The sequence below is a fragment of the Mesoplodon densirostris genome, chromosome 12 (assembly GCF_025265405.1).
Source record: "Mesoplodon densirostris isolate mMesDen1 chromosome 12, mMesDen1 primary haplotype, whole genome shotgun sequence".
Classification (NCBI taxonomy): Eukaryota; Metazoa; Chordata; class Mammalia; order Artiodactyla; family Ziphiidae; genus Mesoplodon; species Mesoplodon densirostris.
Window position 1 is genome coordinate 79,001,116 of NC_082672.1, and position 22,121 is coordinate 79,023,236.

At 36.4% G+C, this 22,121-nt stretch overlaps 1 protein-coding gene across 1 annotated transcript in view; it reads left to right on the forward strand.

Annotated features, from left to right (window-relative positions):
• COL19A1 (collagen type XIX alpha 1 chain) overlaps window positions 1-22,121 on the forward strand; it is a 364,353-nt gene that overhangs the window by 54,936 nt on the left and 287,296 nt on the right. The window contains exon 8 of the mRNA XM_060114554.1: window positions 100-162. Coding sequence (XP_059970537.1) covers window positions 100-162 — 63 coding nt within the window. The remainder of the gene's footprint in view (window positions 1-99; window positions 163-22,121) is intronic.

Here is a 22,121-nt window from a genome sequence, read left to right on the forward strand (position 1 = left end):
AAGCTTTGTCTTACTATTGTCAGCTTCTTATTTACAGACTATGTGTTTTTAGTTCAATGTGACAGAATATTTGATAACACAAAATTCATTTCTGCTCAGGGAGAAGCAGGATTACTGGGAGTTCCAGGCTCACCTGGACAGAAGGGGGACAAAGGAGAGCAGGTAAGACACCAGCTAATGCTGTCGGGACAAAAGAGGATTCGTCCAAAAGTGACTTCACAATTGGGTCCACCTCACTTTTCTGTGTCCCATACAAATGCACATTTCTGTGAAGGCTATCGAGGGCTGTATTTAAGTGCTGATCACTGAAATAAGGAAGACTATATTGGCATGTAAGTCTGCTTTTGCATTCCGACTGGAAGGCTGGCCTAAAATATACCTGTAAACCACAAGCAAAATTGTGAAGCAAGAAAGTGTCTTTTAGTTGGGCTCTAGCCTTCTTTAGCATTTTCTTCTCCAGATACATGACGAACTCCTGTTTCTCTGTCTGCTGATAGGTCTCCACTGAAGGTTCTTCCCCACCCTTTATTCATACAGCTTACCTTTGTTGAGCACCTGCTCTGCGTAAGGCCTAGTGCTGGGTGTTAGAGCGGTTAGAAGGAATAGGCTTTGTTCCGGGATTTTACATCTGGAAGGAGATAGAAGACCTTACAAGGCCACACCAGTTAGGTGCTATAGGAGGGTTGCAGGGGCCCTGAGGTAACAGTCTTGGGGAGACTGGGGAGAGAGTTTGCTGGAGAAGATGGTGGGTGAGCTGGACCTGTGCAGATCTTAGTCTAGCCAGGATCCATGCTTTTCCTTTCTCCCTGTCCTTCTCAAAATGGAACTGTCTATTCCCCACTCTTTGAGTCATTTAGTAACCATTTTTAGTAACCATTTTTTAAATTGAAGTATAGTTAATTTACCATGTTGTGTTAGCTTCAGGAGTACAGCAAAGTTATTCAGCGATATATATATATATAATATATATATATATATAACTGAATCTATATACATAAGTATATTCTTTTTCAGATTCTTTTCAATTATAGATTATTACAAGACACTGAGTGTAGTTCCCTGTGCTATACAGTAGGTCCTTGTTGGCTATCTGTTTTATATGTAGTAGTGTGTATATGTTAATCCCATCTCCCTCTGGTAACCATAAGTTTGTTTTCTATGAGTCACATCTTTTGTTAGCTAACTAGGTAGATTAATTCCTGCTAAGGTTAGGAGTTGATTATGTTCTTACTATCTTTCCAAGGTAGAACAGATTTAAATTCTTTTTCATGCCTTAACTTGGAAGTCCATGGTTCTAAATTATTTATATAATCTACATGGACTCCTTATTTTAAAAGGTAAGAGACTGAAGTTTGTGAAATGACTGATCCCTCAAAGTTGCACAGCAAGCTTCAACCAAGCCATCCTTGGCCTTTTGACTCCCAAAGGAGGGTCCACCATTGTACCTTCCATGGGAACTTCTGGCACCTAAGCAAGTGCTTGAGAAGAAATGTTTGGGTTTGGGATGGGCATTTATTTTTGCCCTTGAGATCACACTTGTTTATTTTTGCTTTTATTACTTTTGCTTTTGGAGACATATTCAAAAAAATTATCACCAAGATATATGTTGAGGGGATTACTGCCTATGTTTTCTTCTAGGAGTTCTATGGTTTCAGATCTTACGTTCAAGTCTTTAATCCACTTTGGGTTAATTTTTTTGTATGGTATAGGATAGTGGTCAAGTTTCATTCTTCTTTGCATGTGGCTCTGCAGTTTTCTCAGCACTCACTATTTATTTATTTAAAAAATTTTATTTATTTTGTACTGAAGTATAGTTGATTTACAGTGTTGTGTCAGTTTCAGGTGTACAGCAAAGTGATTCAGTTATCTATATATATTCTTTTTCAGATTCTTTTCCCTTATAGATTATTACAAAATATTGAGTGTAGTTCCACATGCTATACAGTAGGTCCTTGTTGGTTATCTGTTTTATATATAGTATGGTGTACATATTAATCCCAAACTCTTAATTTATCACTCCCTCCTTTCCTCTTTGGTAACATAAGTTTGTTTTCTATGTCTGTGGGTCTATATCTGTTTTGCATATAAGTTCATTTGTATCATTCTTTTTTAGATTCCATGTATAAGCAATATCATATGATATTTGTCATTCTCTGTAGGCTTACTTCATTTAGTATGATAATCTCTAGGTCCATCCATGTTGCTTCAAATGGCATTATTTCTTTCTTTTTTATGGGTATTATTCCATTTTATATATGTACCACATCTTCTTTATCCATTCATCTGTCGATGGACATTTAGGTTGCTTCCATGTCTTGGCTATTGTAAATAGCCAACACTATTTATTGAAGAGGCTATCCTTTCCCCACTATATATTTGTGACTCCTTTGTCATAAATTAATTGACCATATATATGTGGGTTTATTTTTGGGCTCTCTGTTCTGTTCCACTGATATATGTGTCTGGTTTTATGCCAATACCACACTATTTTAATTACTATAAATTTATAATATAGTTTGGAAAGAAGATCCATCTATATGCTACCTATAAAATACTCACTTTATATGTAAGGACACACACAAACTGAAAGTGAAGGGATTGGAAAAGATATTCCAATCTTTTGCAAATGGAAATCAAAAGAAAGCTGAGTAGCTATACTTACATCAGACAAAATAGACTTCAAACAAGGAATGTAATAAGAGCCAAAGGTGGGTTTTATATAATGATAAAGGGGTCAATCCAACAAGAGGATGTAACATTTGTAAGTATTTGTGCACTTAACCCAGAAGTGCCTAAATATATAAAGCAAATACTAACACTCCTAAAGGGAGAATTAGTCAGTAATACAATAATAGTAGGAAACTTTAATACCCCATTACATCAATGCATACATCATCCAGACAGAAAATCAATAAGGAAATACTAGCCTTAAATGACAGATGAACCAGATGAACTTAAGAGATACATACAGGGCTTCCCTGGTGGCGCAGTGGTTGAGAGTCCACCTGCCAATGCAGGGGACACGGGTTTGTGCCCCGGTCTGGGAAGATCCCACATGCCGCGGAGCGGCTGGGCCCGTGAGCCATGGCCATTGAGCCTGCACGTCCAGAGCCTGTGCTCCACAACGGGAGAGGCCACAACAGTGAGACGCCCGCGTACAGCAAAAGAGATATATACAGAACATTCCCTCTGAAAGCAATAGAATATATTCTTCTCAAATATATATGGAACATTTTCTAGAACAGATCATATTTTAGGCCATGAAACAAGTCTTAATGAATTTAAAAGGATTGAAATATATCAAGCATATTTTTCTGACCACAGTGGTATGAAACTAGAAATTAATTATACGAAGGAGACTGGAACATTCACAAATGTAGAGATTAAACAACATGCTACTGGGCAACCAGTGCGTGAAAGAAGAAATCAAAAAAGAAATTAAAAATTACCTTGAGACAAACGAAAATGGAAATATAACATACCAAAATTTGTGGGATGCAACAAAAGCAGTTCTAAGAGAGGAGTTCATAGAGATAAGTGCCTATCTCAAGAAACAATCAGAGGCTCGAATAAACAACCTAACTTTACACCTTAACGAACTAGCAGAAGAAGAACACATGAAGTCCAAAGTTAGTAGAAGGAAGGAAATAAAAATTAGAGCAGAAATAAATGAAATAGAGACTAAAAATACAATGGAGAAGATCAATGAAACTAAGAGCTGGTTTTCTGAAGAGAGAAACAAATTGACAAGCCGATAGCTAGCTAGACTCACCAAGAAAAAAATAGAGGACTCAAATAAACAATAAAAAATGAAAGAGGGCATGGTACAACTGATACCACAGAAATAAAAAAGATCATAATTATTAGAAAATTTATTGTATGCCAAATCTATAAAATATACAAAATGTATCTTAGAATTATAATGTATTACATCATTTCCCGTTTATGGTACATTTAAAAAATAATAACATTTGTTTTAACTTCCAGACTACACAAAATTCATAATGGCAAGAGATTTCAGTGGCAAGGCAATGACAGCTGGGATAAAATAAATTGATAATCTACAAAGGAAGGCAAATAATCACTATACTTCCTTTATTGTTTCAGTACATGCACCAGCATTTAATTAAACGAGCATACTCCTTGATGTGCAAATACGACTTCAGATGACCATGGCCATGAATGTGATCAGCTTTTTAAATAAACATGGATGTATTTTTCCTTTTGAGGAGTTGATGAGTACATTTCTGTTCTTATTGTGCTCCGTGATCCTGCAACTTTAATGGGCAGTAAATAAAGATGGCTTTCCATCTGTGTTTGAGTCTTGTATATAAGTTTCATTATTAGAGCAGGTGCACAAAATAGTGCCTGCATAGTTTGAAGATCAAAAGTCATCTTTGCTCTAAGGCATATTGAATAGTTGATTTTGTGAAATGATCAGAAGTGCAGTGTTACTAAGGCAACCAGATGTTGTTCTCAAGGTTTCTCTTTTGGTGTGTAAGACCAAAAGAGTATATTTAGGGGTTGTAGGACAGTATATTAGAAGGAGTACCACTCTGGAGCCTGAATCACTTGGGATTGAATCCTGTCCACCTCTTACTTGCTTTGAAAATGATGCTTAGTAACACTGAGTCAACAGCTTATTGTGAAGAAGGGATACTTAGTACCAGGAACTGGCACATAGTAGATACTTAGCAAATGTATGTTTCCTCTCCTTTTCTATCCACAGTGTAATTGTTCATGTGTTGAAGGAGAGGTAGAGGTAATCCTTTTAGACTGAGTTTACTTTTATATGTGGTTTGATTAAAACCACACGCATCTTCATTTTGTGAAATAATTCCTTAGAATTTTCAATTGATTGAATGTTTTAGGTTATAAAAACCTTAAGTTGTTATATGCCACTTAGAGTAAATACTAATAATTTAATGATAGTGATTTCTTCAAAAGATCACTCAGTGATTTAAGTATTCCATTCAAATCTGTGTCTTTTGTTCCCAATCTTATTTGACAAGACTTTTTTTTAGATATAGTGTGCTGGTTTTTGAATTTAATTTTTCTCATTCTCATTTTTCTCATTTTACGTTTGGCCCAATGAGATAAAGTGAGAAAAGTTTTGAGAATACAGTTCCCAAATCTCTTTGCACATTATGTATTACTCATTACAATATTTCTGAAGGTCTTACGTTTTGAGAATCCTTACTGTCATCTGTGGCAGCTTTATAAAGAGCAAATTTTATTATGCCTGTACACTATGAGTTAGACAGCTGTTCTGAATAATCCTGTAAGTAAATCTTGTCCCACCTGGATCAAAACCCACCAATGGCTTCCTATTTCCCTCAAGATAACACTGAAGCTCTAACCACGGGCCACAAGGCTTCCCATAATGTGTAGAGCTCTCCCTACCCCAGTACCCCTACCTATAGTGGCTTCTACACTCTCCCCTTGTTCATGTCTGTTCCAAGGTCTTTGCACCAGGCTACATATACCTGGAATGTTCTTCCTAGATATTCACATTTCTCTTTCCTTCACATCATTTAGGCTCTCTCTCATAAATCACTTTAAAATAGAAAGGCCTAGAGGCTTCCCTGGTGGCACAGTGGTTAAGAATCTGCCTGCCAATGCAGGGGACATGGGCTCGAGCCCTGATCTGGGAAGATCCCACATGCTGCGGAGCACCTAGGCCTGTGAGCCACAACTGCTGAGCCTACGCGTCTGGAGCCTGTGCTCCGCAACGGGAGAGGCTGCGACAGTGAGAGGCCCATGCACTGAGATGAAGAGTGGCCCCCGCTCGCTGCAACTGGAGAAAGCCCTCGCACAGAAATGAAGACCCAACACAGCCAAAAATAAATAAATAAATAAATAAATAAATAAAAAATAGAAAGGCCTCTTCTGACATCTCTCTGTAAAAAGCATCCCTTCATTCCACCTCTATCTTCTTTCTTTTCTTAGCACTTTTATTGTCACTTGACTTGTTATCATTATACCTCTATTTATTCCCCCATTAGAATATGAGTTCAGTGAGCACCATACATAGAACAGCACCTAATAGGAGCTAAAAATACGTTGAATGAATGAACATTCTACCACAAGGAAAGTCTAAGTCATCAACTCAGCTGTTTCTAGAACCTGTGAATTCTCTGCCCCAGTTGCCCAGTGGACCTTGCCAAGCAGGGCGAAGAGTCAGTTTGCAGAGAAGGAACTAGATAAGCTAAATCGTTAAGAACTGTTATATTATTCACTAATGTTCTACTACACTTTTTCCTTGATAAACAAAAGCATTTAAAAAAATTTACATAGTGACCTGATTAGTTTTAGCTTGATGTTACCCACTAGTTAATGATGAATCAGAAATATTTGGAGAAAAGCCACAAGTTTTGGCATGACTTAGTGTTTATTTGCCTATTTTCTCATCCACACTGTGATGCTTCATTAGTCTGATTTACTGCTTCTTTTTTCTTCATAAAGCTTATGACCCCCTCTCATGGAGAAAGGTAGTTTGAGATTCAACCACTGTTTATAAACACATAGCTGTGATGAACATTCTGTATCAGGCCACCCAATCAGAGCATCCTAACCATGCCCTCTGTCCAAGACTAAACTATGGATGACATTATTTGAAATAGTAATTAATACTTTTCTTTCATTTAGACTCAATTATTGTAATTTTCTGAATCTTTTAATTCCCTTTTCTTAGCAAATGTGGTTAGCAGCCTAATGACTTAGCAACTACATTACTTTCTCAGTTCTTTAATACCCTTGCTAATACCTTCACCCACTTCAGAGTTGAAATTCCCTCAGTTTTATAAAACAGCAGCTCAATTTCAATGTTCCTGAACCTAAGGAGGAGTATGATCTGAGGTCTATTTGGGGAACAATTTTCCAGTTTAGTTTTGTATTATTACCTTCCATATCAAGTTAATTTCCCAAAAAGTGTAGGCTTTATGAAATGATTGCTTTGTAGGTATACTTTTAGAGAAAATCAAAATAATTTAAGATGAAATGTTAACTTACTTGACTGTATAGTCAAAAACTTCGGTATTCTACTATCCCTACTCTCTAATCTCACTGTATGGAAGTTTCCATTTTGAGTGGTCTAGTGTGTTAACCCAGAGATTACTAGTGAATTTCCCTTTATTTTGTTTCCAATGTGACATTACTCATGTGCCCCTTCTGAAGACACACCACACCAATAAAAAAATAATTGAATCAAAATATATTCATAATTTTTTAAAAGAAGGAATATTTTTCCCTTAGTAATAACCTCAAAGAAGCAAGATTTAATATTTATGGTTTTGAATTTTTGTCTATGTCGATATGAGAAATAAAGAATATTTCTTCATCCTTTCTAATCCAATATTGAGCATATTGGATTAATTGACAGGTTCTTTTTTGTTTTTGTAATTTTACTCCATCTGATATAATCTCATCTAATCTATAGGAACTTGAAGTTGACATTTATTTGTATGCCTTAAATCTGAAATTAACATGTAACATCAGGGTAATAATGGTATTATATACTCATAGAATTCTAATGGGTTTATTAATCTCTACCAAGCATTAGTAATAGAGAAATTCATTCAGAAAGTTTACATTATTGTCCACTGTCTCAAGGATAAATTTATTAGACTGAATTTGTGAAAGAGCCATAAAGGCAGATAAAGGTAGCCCATCAGCTTCACTGAGCAGATTTTTTTCAGTTAACGTGGATGAGCAAGGAAACTGACAAAAGGATTGACCCAGCTTCGGAGTGTTTTCCTGGAGGATGTAATGGAAGGTCAGGCACACTAAATATAAAAATATGGGTACCTTGGAGTCTGAAATTTCATGACTTATTTGAATTGAAAGTACCAGGTACTAGTTGAAGTAACAGCAATAGAATCATTCCTTAACCTTTGATAAATATAGAAGAAATGAGAAAGCTGTACTGCATATGTCTGTGTGGAGAATGTCTAGTTTGAGTTTTGATTAGCACTCTGATATTTATTATTAACTTTCTGATAATTTATTAATTGTCAAAAGTATAGTTAATGACTTGTGAATAATAGGAAAAAAGAACTTAATGGCACACACTTCGGTGCGAGCAAAAGCAACTCATCTATGACAACCTTAGCAATTAATACACCTTTGAAAAAACTCCTAATGAGAATTTCTATATTTCAGGGTGCAGTTGGTCTTCAAAGTGAATTAGGTGCTCCTGGAATTCCTGGGGAAAAGGTATGTGGATCTGATTCTTGATTAAGCTTTGTAGCTATTTTACCAGGTTATATCAGAGAGGAAGGGAAAATACACGGAACAAGTCTGGTATTTCGGGGTGTGGGGGGCAGTCAGCAAACTGTGGCCCTGCAGGAGGGCTGTCAAAAATTCCTGCTGTATGACTTAGTAAATCAGGTTTTACTGGAACATAGCCATGCTCATGGGTCTTCATAATGGCTAAGGCTGCTTTTGTGCTACACAGCAGTATCTGGTAATTGTGGCAGAGATTCTAAAACATTTACTGTCTGGCCCTTTGCAGAAAACACTTGCTTCAGAACATTAGTCATTATTCTAAGAGACCCAAGGCTTCTTAATTTCACTGTTTTATGTTTGGTATAGTATCTTTCTTGCAGGGGAGGGTTACTTATTGATATGTTTTGTCTTTTCTCTCTTTCTTTTTAAATTGAAGTCTAGTTGATTTACAAGGTTGTGTTAGTTTCAGGTGTACAGCAAAGTGATTCAGCTATACATACATACATATATATATATATATATATATATATATGTAAATCTATTCTTTCTCAGATTCTTTTCCCTTATAGTTTATTACAAGATACTGAATATAGTTCCCTGTGTTACACAGTAGGCCCTTGTTGTTTACCTATTTTATTTATAGTAGTGTGTATCTGTTAATCCCAAGCTCCTAATTTATCACTCCCCCACTTTTCCCTTTGGTAACCGTAAGTCTGGTTTCTATGTCTGTGAGTCTGTTTCTGTTTTTGTAGGTAAGTTCATTTGTATCATTTTTTAAGATTCCACAAATAAGTGACCATATGATATAGGATCTTTTAATATGTATTTCACTGCAGACATAAATAAACATTTAAAAATAAAGTATCGCATGAAATATGATAAATAAAAATATAAGAAATATATTTCAATCCATCAATAAAATGATTTTCACATTGTCTTCTCTAATACTGTAAAGATGATTCTAAATAATGAATCCACTCACAAGAGGTTAGCATACTTATTCAGGAAACTTAAAAAAAATTGTTATATTTGTAACTTAGATTGCAATTATCTTGTCTTATTTTTCACTTAAATTGCTGAATTATTAGAGTTTTACATGTTGATGCTAAGAAAATTCTCTTGTTCACTAAAATAAATTTAACATAAATTTCTGTAGCTGTTCTAGCTGCACTAATTATCAAGTGAGTCCATTTTACCTCATTATCTAGAGGGTCATGACCCCTGTGGTTATGAAGCTATCATTGTCACGAGGGGAACTGAAGCTGAGGTGGTAGGAGGTTCAGAACTTATTTTTTGAGTCCTTCTTAAACGTGTCTCTGATATCTAACTGCTTCACTGATGTTGCTCTGTTTCTTTTAGAAATTATTCAGCCTGATATGCAAATTCTTTACTCCTGTAAATGTTAGACTCAGTAAAACCCAACAAACTTTGTAAATAATGATACCTTGCTGCAAGCTAACGATTATTTGGGCTGCTGTCCTCTTGCTTAATCTTTCTGATGACATTAAACAAAGACACTTCAGTAAGTAAAAGTTCCTTCAGACACTTGTTTAAAGGTCTGAATCCTTCAAAATGCCATTTCTCCAAGAGAATACTACTTAATCACCTAACTCTTGAAGAGATTGCCCAGTTCAAATTTGCTTTATATACCCATTTCACCAATCTCTTCGTAAAATATGTTGTTCAGATTGTTTAGATTTCAGATCATTGGGATTTTAAAAAATACTTGAATATGGGAACTTTTTTTTTTTTTTGCCAAGTACAGAATCACTGGAGAACTTGGACTATAAAATAGATCATTAGACTTTTTTTTCCATATATCTTAGAGCTGAGTTATGCTACTTTTTAAAAATCAAATCATACATATGATTATAGAAACAGTAAAATGCCAGGCAAAATAGAAAAGGCAAATTGAGAAAAGATAATTACAACGTACATACAAGAGAGGGATTACTTATACCACCATATGAACAAATCTTTTTTTTTTATACAGCAGGTTCTTATTAGTCATCCATTTTATACACATCAGTGTATACATGTCAATCCCAATTGCCCAATTCATCACACCACCACCACCACCCCCTGCCGCTTTCCCCCTTTGGTGTCCATATGTTTGCTTTCTACATCTGTGTCTCAATTTCTGCCCTGAAAACCAGTTCATCTGTACCATTTTTCTAGGTTCCACATATATGCGTTAATATACGATATTTGTTTTTCTCTTTCTGACTTACTTCACTCTGTATGACAGTCTCTAGATGCATCCACGTCTCTACAAATGATGCAATTGCGTTCCTTTTTATGGCTGAGTAATATTCCATTTTTAAAATAATTTTATTATACATGTACCACACCTTCTTTATCCATTCATCTGTCGATGGGCATTTAGGTTGCTTCCATGACCTGGCTATTGTAAATAGTGCTGCAATGAACATTGTGGTACATGACTCTTTTTGAATTATGGCTTTCTCTGGGTATATGCCCAGTAGTGGGATTGCTGGATCATATGGTAATTCTATTTTTAGTATTTTAAGGAACCTCCATACTGTTCTCCATAGTAGCTATATCAATTTACATTCCCACCAACAGTGCAAGAGGGTTTCCTTTTCTCCACACCCCCTCCATCATTTCTTGTTTGTAGATCTTCTGATGATGCCCATTCTGAGTGGTGTGAGGTGATACCTCATTGTAGTTTTGATTTGCATTTCTCTAATAATTAGTGATGTTGAGCACCTTTTCGTGTGCTCCTTGGCCATCTGTATGTCTTCTTTGGAGAAATGTCTATTTAGCTCTTCTGCCCATTTTTGGATTGGGTTGTTTGTTTTTTTAATATTGAACTCATGAGCTGTTTATATATTTTGGAGATTAATCCTTTGTCTGTTGATTCATTTGCAAATATTTTCTCCCATTCTGAGGGTTGTCTTTTCATCTTGTTTATGGTTTCCTTTACCATGCAAAAGCTTTGAAATTTCATAGGTCCCATTTGTTTATTTTTGTTTTTATTTCCATTACTCTAGGAGGTGGATCAAAAAAGATCTTGCTGTGATTTATGTCAATGAGTGTTCTTCCTATGTTTTCCTCTAAGAGTTTTATAGTGTCTGGTCTTACATTTAGGTCTCTAATCCATTTTGAGTTTATTTTTGTGTATGGTGTTAGGGAGTGTTCTAATTTCATTCTTTTACATGTAGCTGTCCAGTTTTCCCAGCACCACTTATTGAAGAGACTGTCTTTTCTCCATTACATATCCTTGCCTCCTTTGTCATAGATTAGTTGACCATAGGTGAGTGGGTTTATCTCTGGGCTTTCTATCTTGTTCCATTGATCTATATTTCTCTTTTTGTGCCAGTACCATAATGTCTTGATTACTGTAGCTTTGTAAAATAGTTTGAAGTCAGGGAGTCTGATTCCTCCAGCTCTGTTTTTTTTTTCCCTCAAGACTGCTTTGGCTATTCGGGGTCTTTTTTGTCTCCATACAAATTTTAAGATTTTTTGTTCTAGTTCCATAAAAAATGCCATTGGTAATTTGATAGGGATTGTATTGAACCTGTAGATTGCTTTGGGTAGCGGAATCATTTTCACAATATTGATTCTTCCAATCCAAGAACATAGTATATCTCTCCATCTGTTGGTATCATCTTTAATTTCTTTCATCAGTGTCTTATAATTTTCTGCATACAGGTGTTTTGTCTCCCTAGGTAGGTTTATTCCTAGGTATTTTATTCTTTTTGTTGCAGTAGTAAATGGGAGTGTTTCCTTAATCTCTCATTCAGATTTTTCATCATTAGTGTATAGGAATGCAACAGATTTCTGTGCATTCATTTTGTATCCTGCTACTTTACCAAATTCATTGATGAGCTCTAGTAGTTTTCTGGTGACATCTTTAGGATTGTCTATGTATCATATCATGTCATCTGTAAACAGTGACAGTTTTACTTCTTCTTTTCCAATTTGTAGTCCTTTTATATCTTTTTCTTCTCTAATTACTGTGGCTAGGACTTCCAAAACTATGTTGAATAATAGTGGTGAGAGTGGACATCCTTGTCTTGTTCCTGATCTTAGAGGAAATGCTTTCAGTTTTTCTCCATTGAGAGTGACGTTTTCTGTGGGTCTGTTATATATGGCCTTTATTATGTTGAGGTAGGCTCCCTCTATGCCCACTTTCTGGAGAGTTTTTATCATAAATGGGTGTTGAATTTTGTCAAAGGCTTTTTCTACATCTATTGAGATGATCATATGCTTTTTCTCCTTCATGTTGTTAATATGGTGTGTCACATTGATTGATTTGCGTATATTGAAGAATCCTTGCATCCCTGGGATACATCCCACTTGATCATGGTGTATGATCCTTTTAATGTGTTGTTGGATTCTGTTTGCTTATATTTTGTTGAGGATTTTTGCATCTATATTCATGAGTGATATTGGTCTGAAATTTTCATTTTTTGTAGTATCTTTGTCTGGTTTTGGTATCAGGTTGATGGTGGCCTCATAGAATGAGTTTGGGAGTGTTCCTTCCTCTGCAATTTTTTGGAAGAGTTTGAGAAGGATGGGTGCTAGCTCTTCTCTAAATGTTTGATAGAATTCACCTGTGAAGCCATCTGGTCCTGGACTTTTGTTTGTTGGAAGATTTTTAATCACAGTTTCAATTTCATTACTTGTGATTGGTCTGTGCATATTTTCTATTTCTTCCTGGTTCAGTCTTGGAAGGTTATACCTTTCTAAGAACTTGTCCATTTCTTCCAGGTTGCCTTTTTTTTGGCATAGAGTTGCTTGTAGTAGTCTCTTAGGATGCTTTGTATTTCTGTGGTGTCTGTTGTAACTTCTTTTTCATTTCTAATTTTATTGATTTGAGTCGTCTCCCTCTTTTTCTTGATGAGTCTGGCTAATGGTTTATCAATTTTGTTTCTCTTTTCAAAGAACCAGGTTTTAGTTTTATTGATCTTTGCTACTGTTTTCTTTGTTTCTATTTCATTTATTTCTGCTCGGATCTTTATAATTTCTTTCCTTCTGCTAACTTTGGGTTTTGTTTGTTCTTCTTTCTCTAGTTCCTTTAGGTGTAAGGTTAGATTGTTTATTTCAGATGTTTGTTGTTTCTTGAGGTAGAAATGTATTGCTATAAACTTCCCTCTTAGAACTGCTTTTGCTGCATCCCATAGGTTTTGGCTCATCGTGTTTTCATTGTCATTTGTCTCAAGGTGTTTTCTGATTTCATCTTTGATTTCTTCAGTGATCTCTTGGTTATTTAATAACGTACTGTTTAGCCTCCATGTGTTTGTGTTTTTTACATTTTTTTTCCTGTAATTGATTTCTGACCTCATAGCGTTGTGGTCAGAAAAGATGCTTTATATGATTTCAGTTTTCTTAAATCTACTGTGGCTTGATTTGTGACCCAAGATGTGATCTATCCTGGAGAATGTTCTGTGCACACTTGAGAAGAAAGTGTAATCTACTGTTTTTGGATAGAATCTCCTATAAATATCAATTAAATCTATCTGGCCTGTTGTGTCATTTAAAGCTTTTGTTTACTTATTTATTTTCATTTTGGATGATCTGTCCATTGGTGCAAGTGAGATGTTAAAGTACCCCACTATTACTGTGTTATTGTCAATTTCCTCTTTTATATCTGTTAGTAGTTGCCTTATGTATTGAGGTGCTCTGATGTTGGGTGCATATATTTTTATAATTGTTATATCTTCTTCTTGGATTGATCCCTTGATCATCATGTAGTGTCCTTCCTTGTCTCTTGTAACATTATTTTAAAGTCTGTTTTATCTGATATGAGTATTGCTACTCCGGCTTTCTTTTGATTTCTATTTGCATGGAATATCTTTTTCCATCCCCTCACTTTCAGTCTGTATGTGTCCCTGGGTCTGAAGTGGGTCTCTTGTAGACAGCATATATATGGGTCTTGTTTTTGTGTCCATTCAGCAAGACTGTGTCTTTTGGTTGGAGCATTTAATACATTCACGTTTAGGTAATTATTGATATGTATGTTTCTACGACAATTTTGTTAATAATTTTGGGTTTGTTTTTGTAGGCCCTTTTCTTCCCTTGTGTTTCCCACTTAGATAAATTCCTTTAACATTTGTTGTAGAGCTGGTCTGGTGGTGCTGAATTCTCTTAGCTTTTGCTTGTCTGTAAAGCTTTTGATTTCTCCGTCGAATCTGAATGAGATCCTTGCCTGGTAGAGTAATCTTGATTGTAGGTTCTTTCCTTTCATTACTTTAAGTATATCATGCCAGTCCCTTCTGGCTTGTAGAGTTTCTGCTGAGAAATCAGCTGTTACTCTTATGGGAATTCCCTTGTATGTTATTTGCCGTTTTTCCCTTGCTGCTTTCGATAACTTTTCTTTGTCTTTAATTTTTGCCAGTTTGATTACTATGTGTCTCGGCGTGTTTCTCCTTGGGTTTATCCTGTATGGGACTCGCTGCGCTTTGTGGACTTGGATGGCTATTTCCTTTCCCATGTTAGGGAAGTTTTCTACTATAATCTCTTCAAATATTTTCTTGGGTCCTTTCTCTCTCTCTTCTCCTTCTGGAACCCCTATAATGCAAATGTTGTTGCTTTTTATGTTGTACCAGAGGTGTCTTAGGCTATCTTCAGTTCTTTTCCTTCTTTTCTCTGTATTCTGTTCCGTGGCAGTGAATTCCACCATTCTGTCTTCCAGGTCACTTATCTGTTCTTCTGCCTTAGTTATTCTGCTATTGATTCCTTCTAGTGTATTTTTCATTTCAGTTACTGTGTTGTTCATCTCTCTTTGTTTGTTCTTTAATTCTTCTAGGCCTTTGTTAAACATTTCTTACATCTTCTCAATCTTTGCCTCCATTCTTTTTCCGAGGTCCTGGATTGTCTTCACTATCATTATTCTGAATTCTTTTTCTGGAAGGTTGCCTATCTCCACTTCATTTAATTGCTTTTCTGGGGTTTTATCTTGTTCCTTCATCTGGTTCATAGCCCTGTGCCTTTTCATCTTGTCTGTCTTTCTGTGAATGTCATTTTTGTTCCACAGGCTGAAGGATTGTAGTTTTTCTTGCTTCTGCTGTCTGCCCTCTGGTCTAGACTTCTTTATTGTGGGGTGTAAAATAAGATTTAATTGGGTTTACACAATGAATAAAGGGAAAGTGGATAAAATTCCCCTGTTATATTTTAAAACAGAATTTACTAAGATTGGTATAAAATACTGTTAATTGGGGCTTCTCTGGTGGCGAAGTGGTTAAGAATCCACCTGCCAATGCAGGAGACATGGGTTCGAGCCCTGGTCCAGTAAGTTGCTCCCACGTGCTGCAGAACAACTAAGCCCATGTTCCAGAACTACTGAGCCTGCGTGCCACAAATACTGAAGCCCGGGCACCTAGAGCCCCTGCTCTGCAATAACAGAAACCACTGTAATGAGAAGGTGGAGCACCACAACGAAGAGTAGCCCCCGCTCGCTGCAACTAGAGAAAGCCCGGTGCAGCAATGAGGACCCAACATAGCCAAAAAATAAACAAATTAATTAATTAAATAAGTCTAAATAAAAATACTGTTACTTGAATTTGGTGCAACAAGGTGACATCTCTTGGATCCTATTTGCGGAAACCAGGCATAAGGTGCTACTGACTGACTGTGGAGGAGGCTTTTAGCTCCGAAAAGGAGTTCTCAGCAGGCGGGACTCCATACAGGAGCTAGAGAGTAATCAAGAGGCTCAACCGCTGCAGACGTTGATCAAATCAATCTTCATCAAGGGCCGTGAGAGTAAGAAAGCAGCAGCCTGGGAAGTTAAACATGCAAGCCAAGAAATTCTCCAGAAAAAAATAGAGTTTCTTAGAAAAGCAAGGGCATTTTGGGCTGAGTGAAGGAGCTGGAGCAAGATGTGGTGTTCCAGGCAAACACAACTTAGAATTAAAGATGCTGTTGCTTTTCCTAGAAGCCCAGATCTGTAGAAAGAATTTCATGAGATGATTCATCCAACACTCCACTTAAAGTAAAACTGCAGTAGATATAAGTGAATATACTAGCTAGCAGTGAATCATTTGGACATAGTAATTCTGGGAATGGAAACCCTCAGCCCTTTGGGCCCATTTGGTCAAACTGGTGACAAGAGTGAGTCTCACAAGATCTGTGTGAAGATGCTGTCTCCAGGGAACTTAAAAGCTGAAGTGTCCATTGACAGATCAATGGATAAAGAAGATGTGGCACATATATTCAATGGACTATTACTCAGCCATAAAAAGAAATGAAATTGAGTTATTTGTAGTGAGGTGGATGGACCTAGAGTCTGTCATACAGAGTGAAGTAAGTCAGAAAGAGAAAAACAAATACTATATGCTAACACATATATGGAATGTAAAAAAAAAAGGTTCTGATGAAACTGGGGCAGTACAGGAGTAAAGTCACAGATGTAGAGAATGGACTTGAGGACATGGGAGGGGGAAGGGTAAGCTGGGACGAAGTGAGAGAGTGGTATGGACATAGATACACTACCAAACGTAAAACAGCTAGCTAGTGGGAAGCAGCTGCATAGCACAGGGAGATCAGCTTGGTGCTTTGTGACCACCTAGAGGGGTGGGATAAGGAGGGTGGGAGGGAGACGCAAGAGGGAGGGTATATGGGGATATATGTATACATATAGCTGATTCACTTTGTTATAAAGCAGAAACTAACACACCATTGTAAAGCAATTATACTCCAATAAAGATGTTAAAAAAAAAAAACTAACATGGTGAAGGAGAGGCTGTATCCATGGTACTCTAAAACCAATGCACACTGTCCTGGCAAATTCTCTCTCATGTTTCCCCAAGCAGTCTCCACAAGTTTAATTTACTTGAGTTGCTCTCAGAGACCCTCACAGACAATCAGAGAATTTGTTCAGCTTCCTGTGGTGCTCACTGTGGTATCAGGCTGCACTTAGCTTTTGGGTCCTGGTCTCAGGCATCTTCAGGGACCTTCCCAATATCTGTAGAATCACCAAGTCTTTGACCGTATCCTCTCTTCAAGGGCACAGTCACTGGTGGTGCCAGGTCTACTTCTAACTTGTCACTTCATTTAGCTCTTAAAGGTATATAACACTCATCAGTGAAGAAATGTCACCTCAAGAGCGTTTTTCTCACTTCTATAATCCACAGGTTACCGTTTATTTAAAATATCTCTAATGAATATACACAAAATGAAAATAACAAGAAAGCTACTATGTTATCTGATGGCATGCTTTATAAGTTTTAAATATTTGACTCCAATGAAGATACATCAATTTGTTTATTTTTTAAATTTCAGAAATTTAAAATTATAGTTGTAAAGATGGGCACTTATGTTTGGGGTACAGTATTTCTGTTATTTTATGATGAAAATAACTTGATTGATTTTTCTAAGTTTCCAAAGAAAAATTAAAGTGTTATGTATCCTCAGAGCCATGTCTCCCACAGGGTCTTAATGCATCTCCCAGAGTATGCATACAGCGTCCCCGAGCTTGGCCTGGATTCTGCTTCTCAACAGTTGTGATTCTTTGGGGTTCTTTTCTTAGAATTAGAAGTGCTTAAGAGTTCTGTTAAAAGACAAAATAAAAAAAGATGAATTTGCTCACTTGGTGCAAGAACATATGTAAAGTGCTATAGAACCTATATCTCAGGTACGATATTCTCAAAGTGAAGGGTTTTTTTTAAGGTTTAATATTTAAACTAGAAAACTGATTTATATGAATGGAGGGAAGCCTATTCTGAGCAGAGTAGAGTAGAATTTGTATGTTAACTGCACTTTATACTTACATACAATGTGGTACAGTAATAAATTAAGTGATTTGCATATAAATCCCATTATCCTAAAATAAACCTGCACTTTGAAGTTGGACGAGGTGATATCAGTAAATTTTTTTAAGTCAAGGCCCTGAACAAAGTATTAGTTTCTTGAGGTGGCATTTTTCTTCTGAGGCCCAGGAGACTTTATGTAAGATGGAATCATGGAGACTCTGAAGATGAAGAACTGTAGCATTTAATTATGCTCTTTTGTAATTATAATACGCATCACCTTGTACAGACTTGCATAGGCCTTCTAACCTGATAGATACATAGCCTTACTGCCAACACACCACAGAAAAATAACTGTCTCCTTTACATTTACTCAGCACAGCTATGATTTTGCCTAAGATATTTGGTAAGTTTTCTGTTCTGGGTTCAAATAAGAAAATCTACTCTATGTAGCAAGGGTTCTTAGATATTAGTCACTGGTGACTGCTGGTCAGCTTGGTTGAACAGAAGCCACTGTCAGTCAAAACAAGTAAATTGGATGGTTAAGTTTCCAAGAGAACTGAGTGGCTTAATGCATGAGATCACACAAGGGCATACACACATATGTCACACACACACACAGGTGCTCACAACTCACATCCTCATGATATGCAGTGGGAAAATGAGACTGGGCCACTGGAGCAAATCCTGCCCACTGCCCTACCTCCAGACTTCACACTCAAAGCATGCTTGCATTTGCTGCTTGAATATTGCAAATAAAAAATGGCCTCACTCCCTATTTCACTTGTGTATGTCATATATCAGATATGTTTTTTGAGAAGTAGGGATAGTTTTTTAAAATAGGAATAATTATCTTCTAATAATCTTAATCCTAATAATGTGATAGTAAAAAATTAAATAAAATAGAGCCTAATTTATGCTAAAACCAATTTTCGATCTGCTGAATTACCTAGAATTTGTCCTAAAGTGTTTATTTTAGTGGGGAAATTTTTTTTTTTTTATTTTTTTTGCGGTACGTGGGCCTCTCACTGTTGTGGCCTCTCCCGTTGTGGAGCACAGGCTCCGGATGTGCAGGCTCAGTGGCCATGGCTCACGGGCCCAGCCGCTCCGTGGCATGTGGGATCTTCCCGGACCGGGGCACGAACCGTGTCCCCTGCATCAGCAGGCGGACTTTCAACCACTGTGCCACCAGGGAAGCCCGTAGTGGGAAGACTTTTGATAAATTTATTTCACTTTTTGTGGGGTAGGTGTGCAGTAAGTGATAGCCCTCCTTGTTCTGTCATTCAGTTATTAAATACCCAGAGTTATAAACATATTGGGTTTGAACCCCAGCTCAAATCCTTGCTCTGTGTAATTTGGGACATGTCTCTTACAGTTTCTAAGTTTTCTTTTTATGAAATTGGAATTATATTGTACCTACTTCTAGTTTTGTCTTAAAGATTAGATGAAATAATTCATGAGATTGCCAGCTCAGTGCCTGATAAATAAATATTTGGTAAACAATAGGTATAATTTTAAAAGAAAACAGTTTAATGATTCTATTATTCTAAACTCTGGCTTACTAAGAGACTAAACTAGAACTCATTTGGGGGAATTTATATTATTTACTCAAAATATATTGAATGGAAAAGTTAAAATAAAAGTCACATATCTTAGAAAACTTTGACTTCTTAAAACAAACTGGATATTAGGAATCTAATGAATTTTCAACCTAACCAAAAAATTTGAGTACAAACTTTTACAATAATAATAATAATAGTGGCTATTTACTTTATAATTATTATGTGCTAAATACTATCAAAAGACTTCATTACATTATTTCATTCATTCCCCACGGTATCTCTGTGAGGTACGATTTATCATCACTGTTTCACAGATGGAGAAATTTCCCCAAAGTTTCATCACTAACTACTAGTGAAGTCAGGGTTTGAATCGCTACCCACGTGAATCCATGGCTCTGGCACCTTTACCGTATTACCTCGTCTGAAGAGTCTCTCAAGTGCTCACATTTCCTTTACAGACAGTTCTGAATTAGATCTTAAATTCATTTATCTGCAGGCTAGAGAGGGAACTGCACAGGGGACTCCCTTCCTTCCTGCTCCAGGGAGGGCTGTGTCCCTTGTCTTGAAATCTATGGACCCTTTTAAAGTCTGCCTATCCTTAGAGATAATTCTCCCAGCCTCAGAAAATTGTGTCCATCTCTTGAAAATCATCATCATATGTTTTTCACCAAATGAAAGGATTGTGTCTAGCTTTACTTTCTGAAATAAGTATTATGAAAACAATGCCATTTTATTTTGTCTGGTTTCCAAATTCCAAATTATATTTAAAATATGCTTCCAAACTTCCCAAACTTGACTCTCTGGAGATCCTGTCTGACCTCCAGGCAGGCCCATCATGGTCACACTGTCCAGATAAACCTTACCTCAGTGTCTAATCTAGAAACTTCTCTATTTATGCTCTTCTCCAAATATGCTTTTGATATTATATATATATATATATATGTGTGTGTGTGTGTGTGTGTGTGTATGTAAATTTTATATTCATTTGATCAAATATATCTATACATTGTATATTTACTTGATCAAAAATACAAGTGTTTCACCTAGTACCGTGATGTTCTTTTAAAAAAAAATCAAACTTCTAGAGGTAAAAAGCCACATGCATTAAGGCGCTTAAGAAGTGTATCTGATAGTGTGGTGAGAGAGTTGCCAAGTTGCATGTCTTAAAAATAGCTGGGCTAACTGTCCTCATTAGGAGCTGCTTTGTGTACCGGGTCTTTTCACCATCAACTCTGAAGCCCCAGCTCTTTACAGGAGGGTGAGACCAAACTGGACAGATCCATTGTTCCCTGTCTTTATATTTCTTTTCTGTTGGAAAATGAAATGACTGTGATCTTTGAATCTTGGTTTTCCCTTAAAAAGACATTTTATGAGAAGACTGCAGCTTCAGGAAATAAAGGCAGATGCTGTTACAGTTTATGAAAGCGCAGACAAGGCCGGTAGCTGTTGTGAATTATAATGAACTCTGCAACAGCCCTGGTCCAGATGTAGCATTAATGCCTCAGATACTCCGAAACTTACCGCATTTGTTGAGAAAGCTAAAGAATTTTTTTTTTTGTCATTTGGCTTTCTCCCTGCATTATCTAGTTTCATCCAGTTTGCCAGTGAAATTCAGAATTAAGATTAATTTCAGAGTTCTTCCCAAGATCAAAAAAGTTAAAATATCTATTGGTATGTGACAATTTACTGTCCAAATCGCAACACTAAATGAGGAGGAAAAAAGTACAACACAGCTTTATTCTAAAAATGGGATATTTCCTTTCTGTGAAATGGTCAAGGTTTATAAAACAAGTATGAGCTCCATGTTAGGAGAAAATACCTCTTAAACAGAGAATCACACACATACTCCTGTATTTCAGAAAATTCTGCAGTGAATAAAGTTATAGTCAAATCTGGATTTAGGATTGAACATTTTATCATAACCAATTTCTATTCATGGTTAAAATGACCACAGGGAAAACAGTTTTGTCAGCCTGCTTCTTGACCTCACTTACTAAAGTTACAAGAATGATACTTGAATTATCAGTGAAAAATGACTGCCTTTACCTGGAGCAAGTCTCATTTAATTGTCTTATCTGTGGGCAGTATATTGATACAAGATAGCACTAAAATAAGCAGAAACCCAAGAAGGACAGAGGTAATAGAAGGATAGGAAAAAGAAAAAGAGACGTGCTCGCTCTGCAGTTGATTTTATTTCTTAATGGTTTCTTATTCCCTCCTGATGCCTTCCACTCACACCCCAAGTGGAGCAGTTGGCAGAGAACACAACAGATGGATGACAGGCTCAACACATGCAGTGGATCTGGCACCCCGGCACTCGACTTTTATTTGCTAAACAGTTAGCCAGATTTTAAGAAGCTGGTCTGCTAATGTTCCTATTTGGTTTAATGCACTGTGAGAATCTAGCACACAAATATTAAAATATTGCCATAAAAAAAGATCACACAGTCTCTGTATCTCTGCATAGTTTAGTGGCTAATTATTTTAATCTTTTAAAAAAAATTTTATTGCAGTAGAGTTGATTTACACTGTTGTGTTAATTTCTGCTGTACAGCAAAGTGATTCAATTATACATATATATACATTCTTTTTCATATTCTTTTCCATTATGGTTTATCAC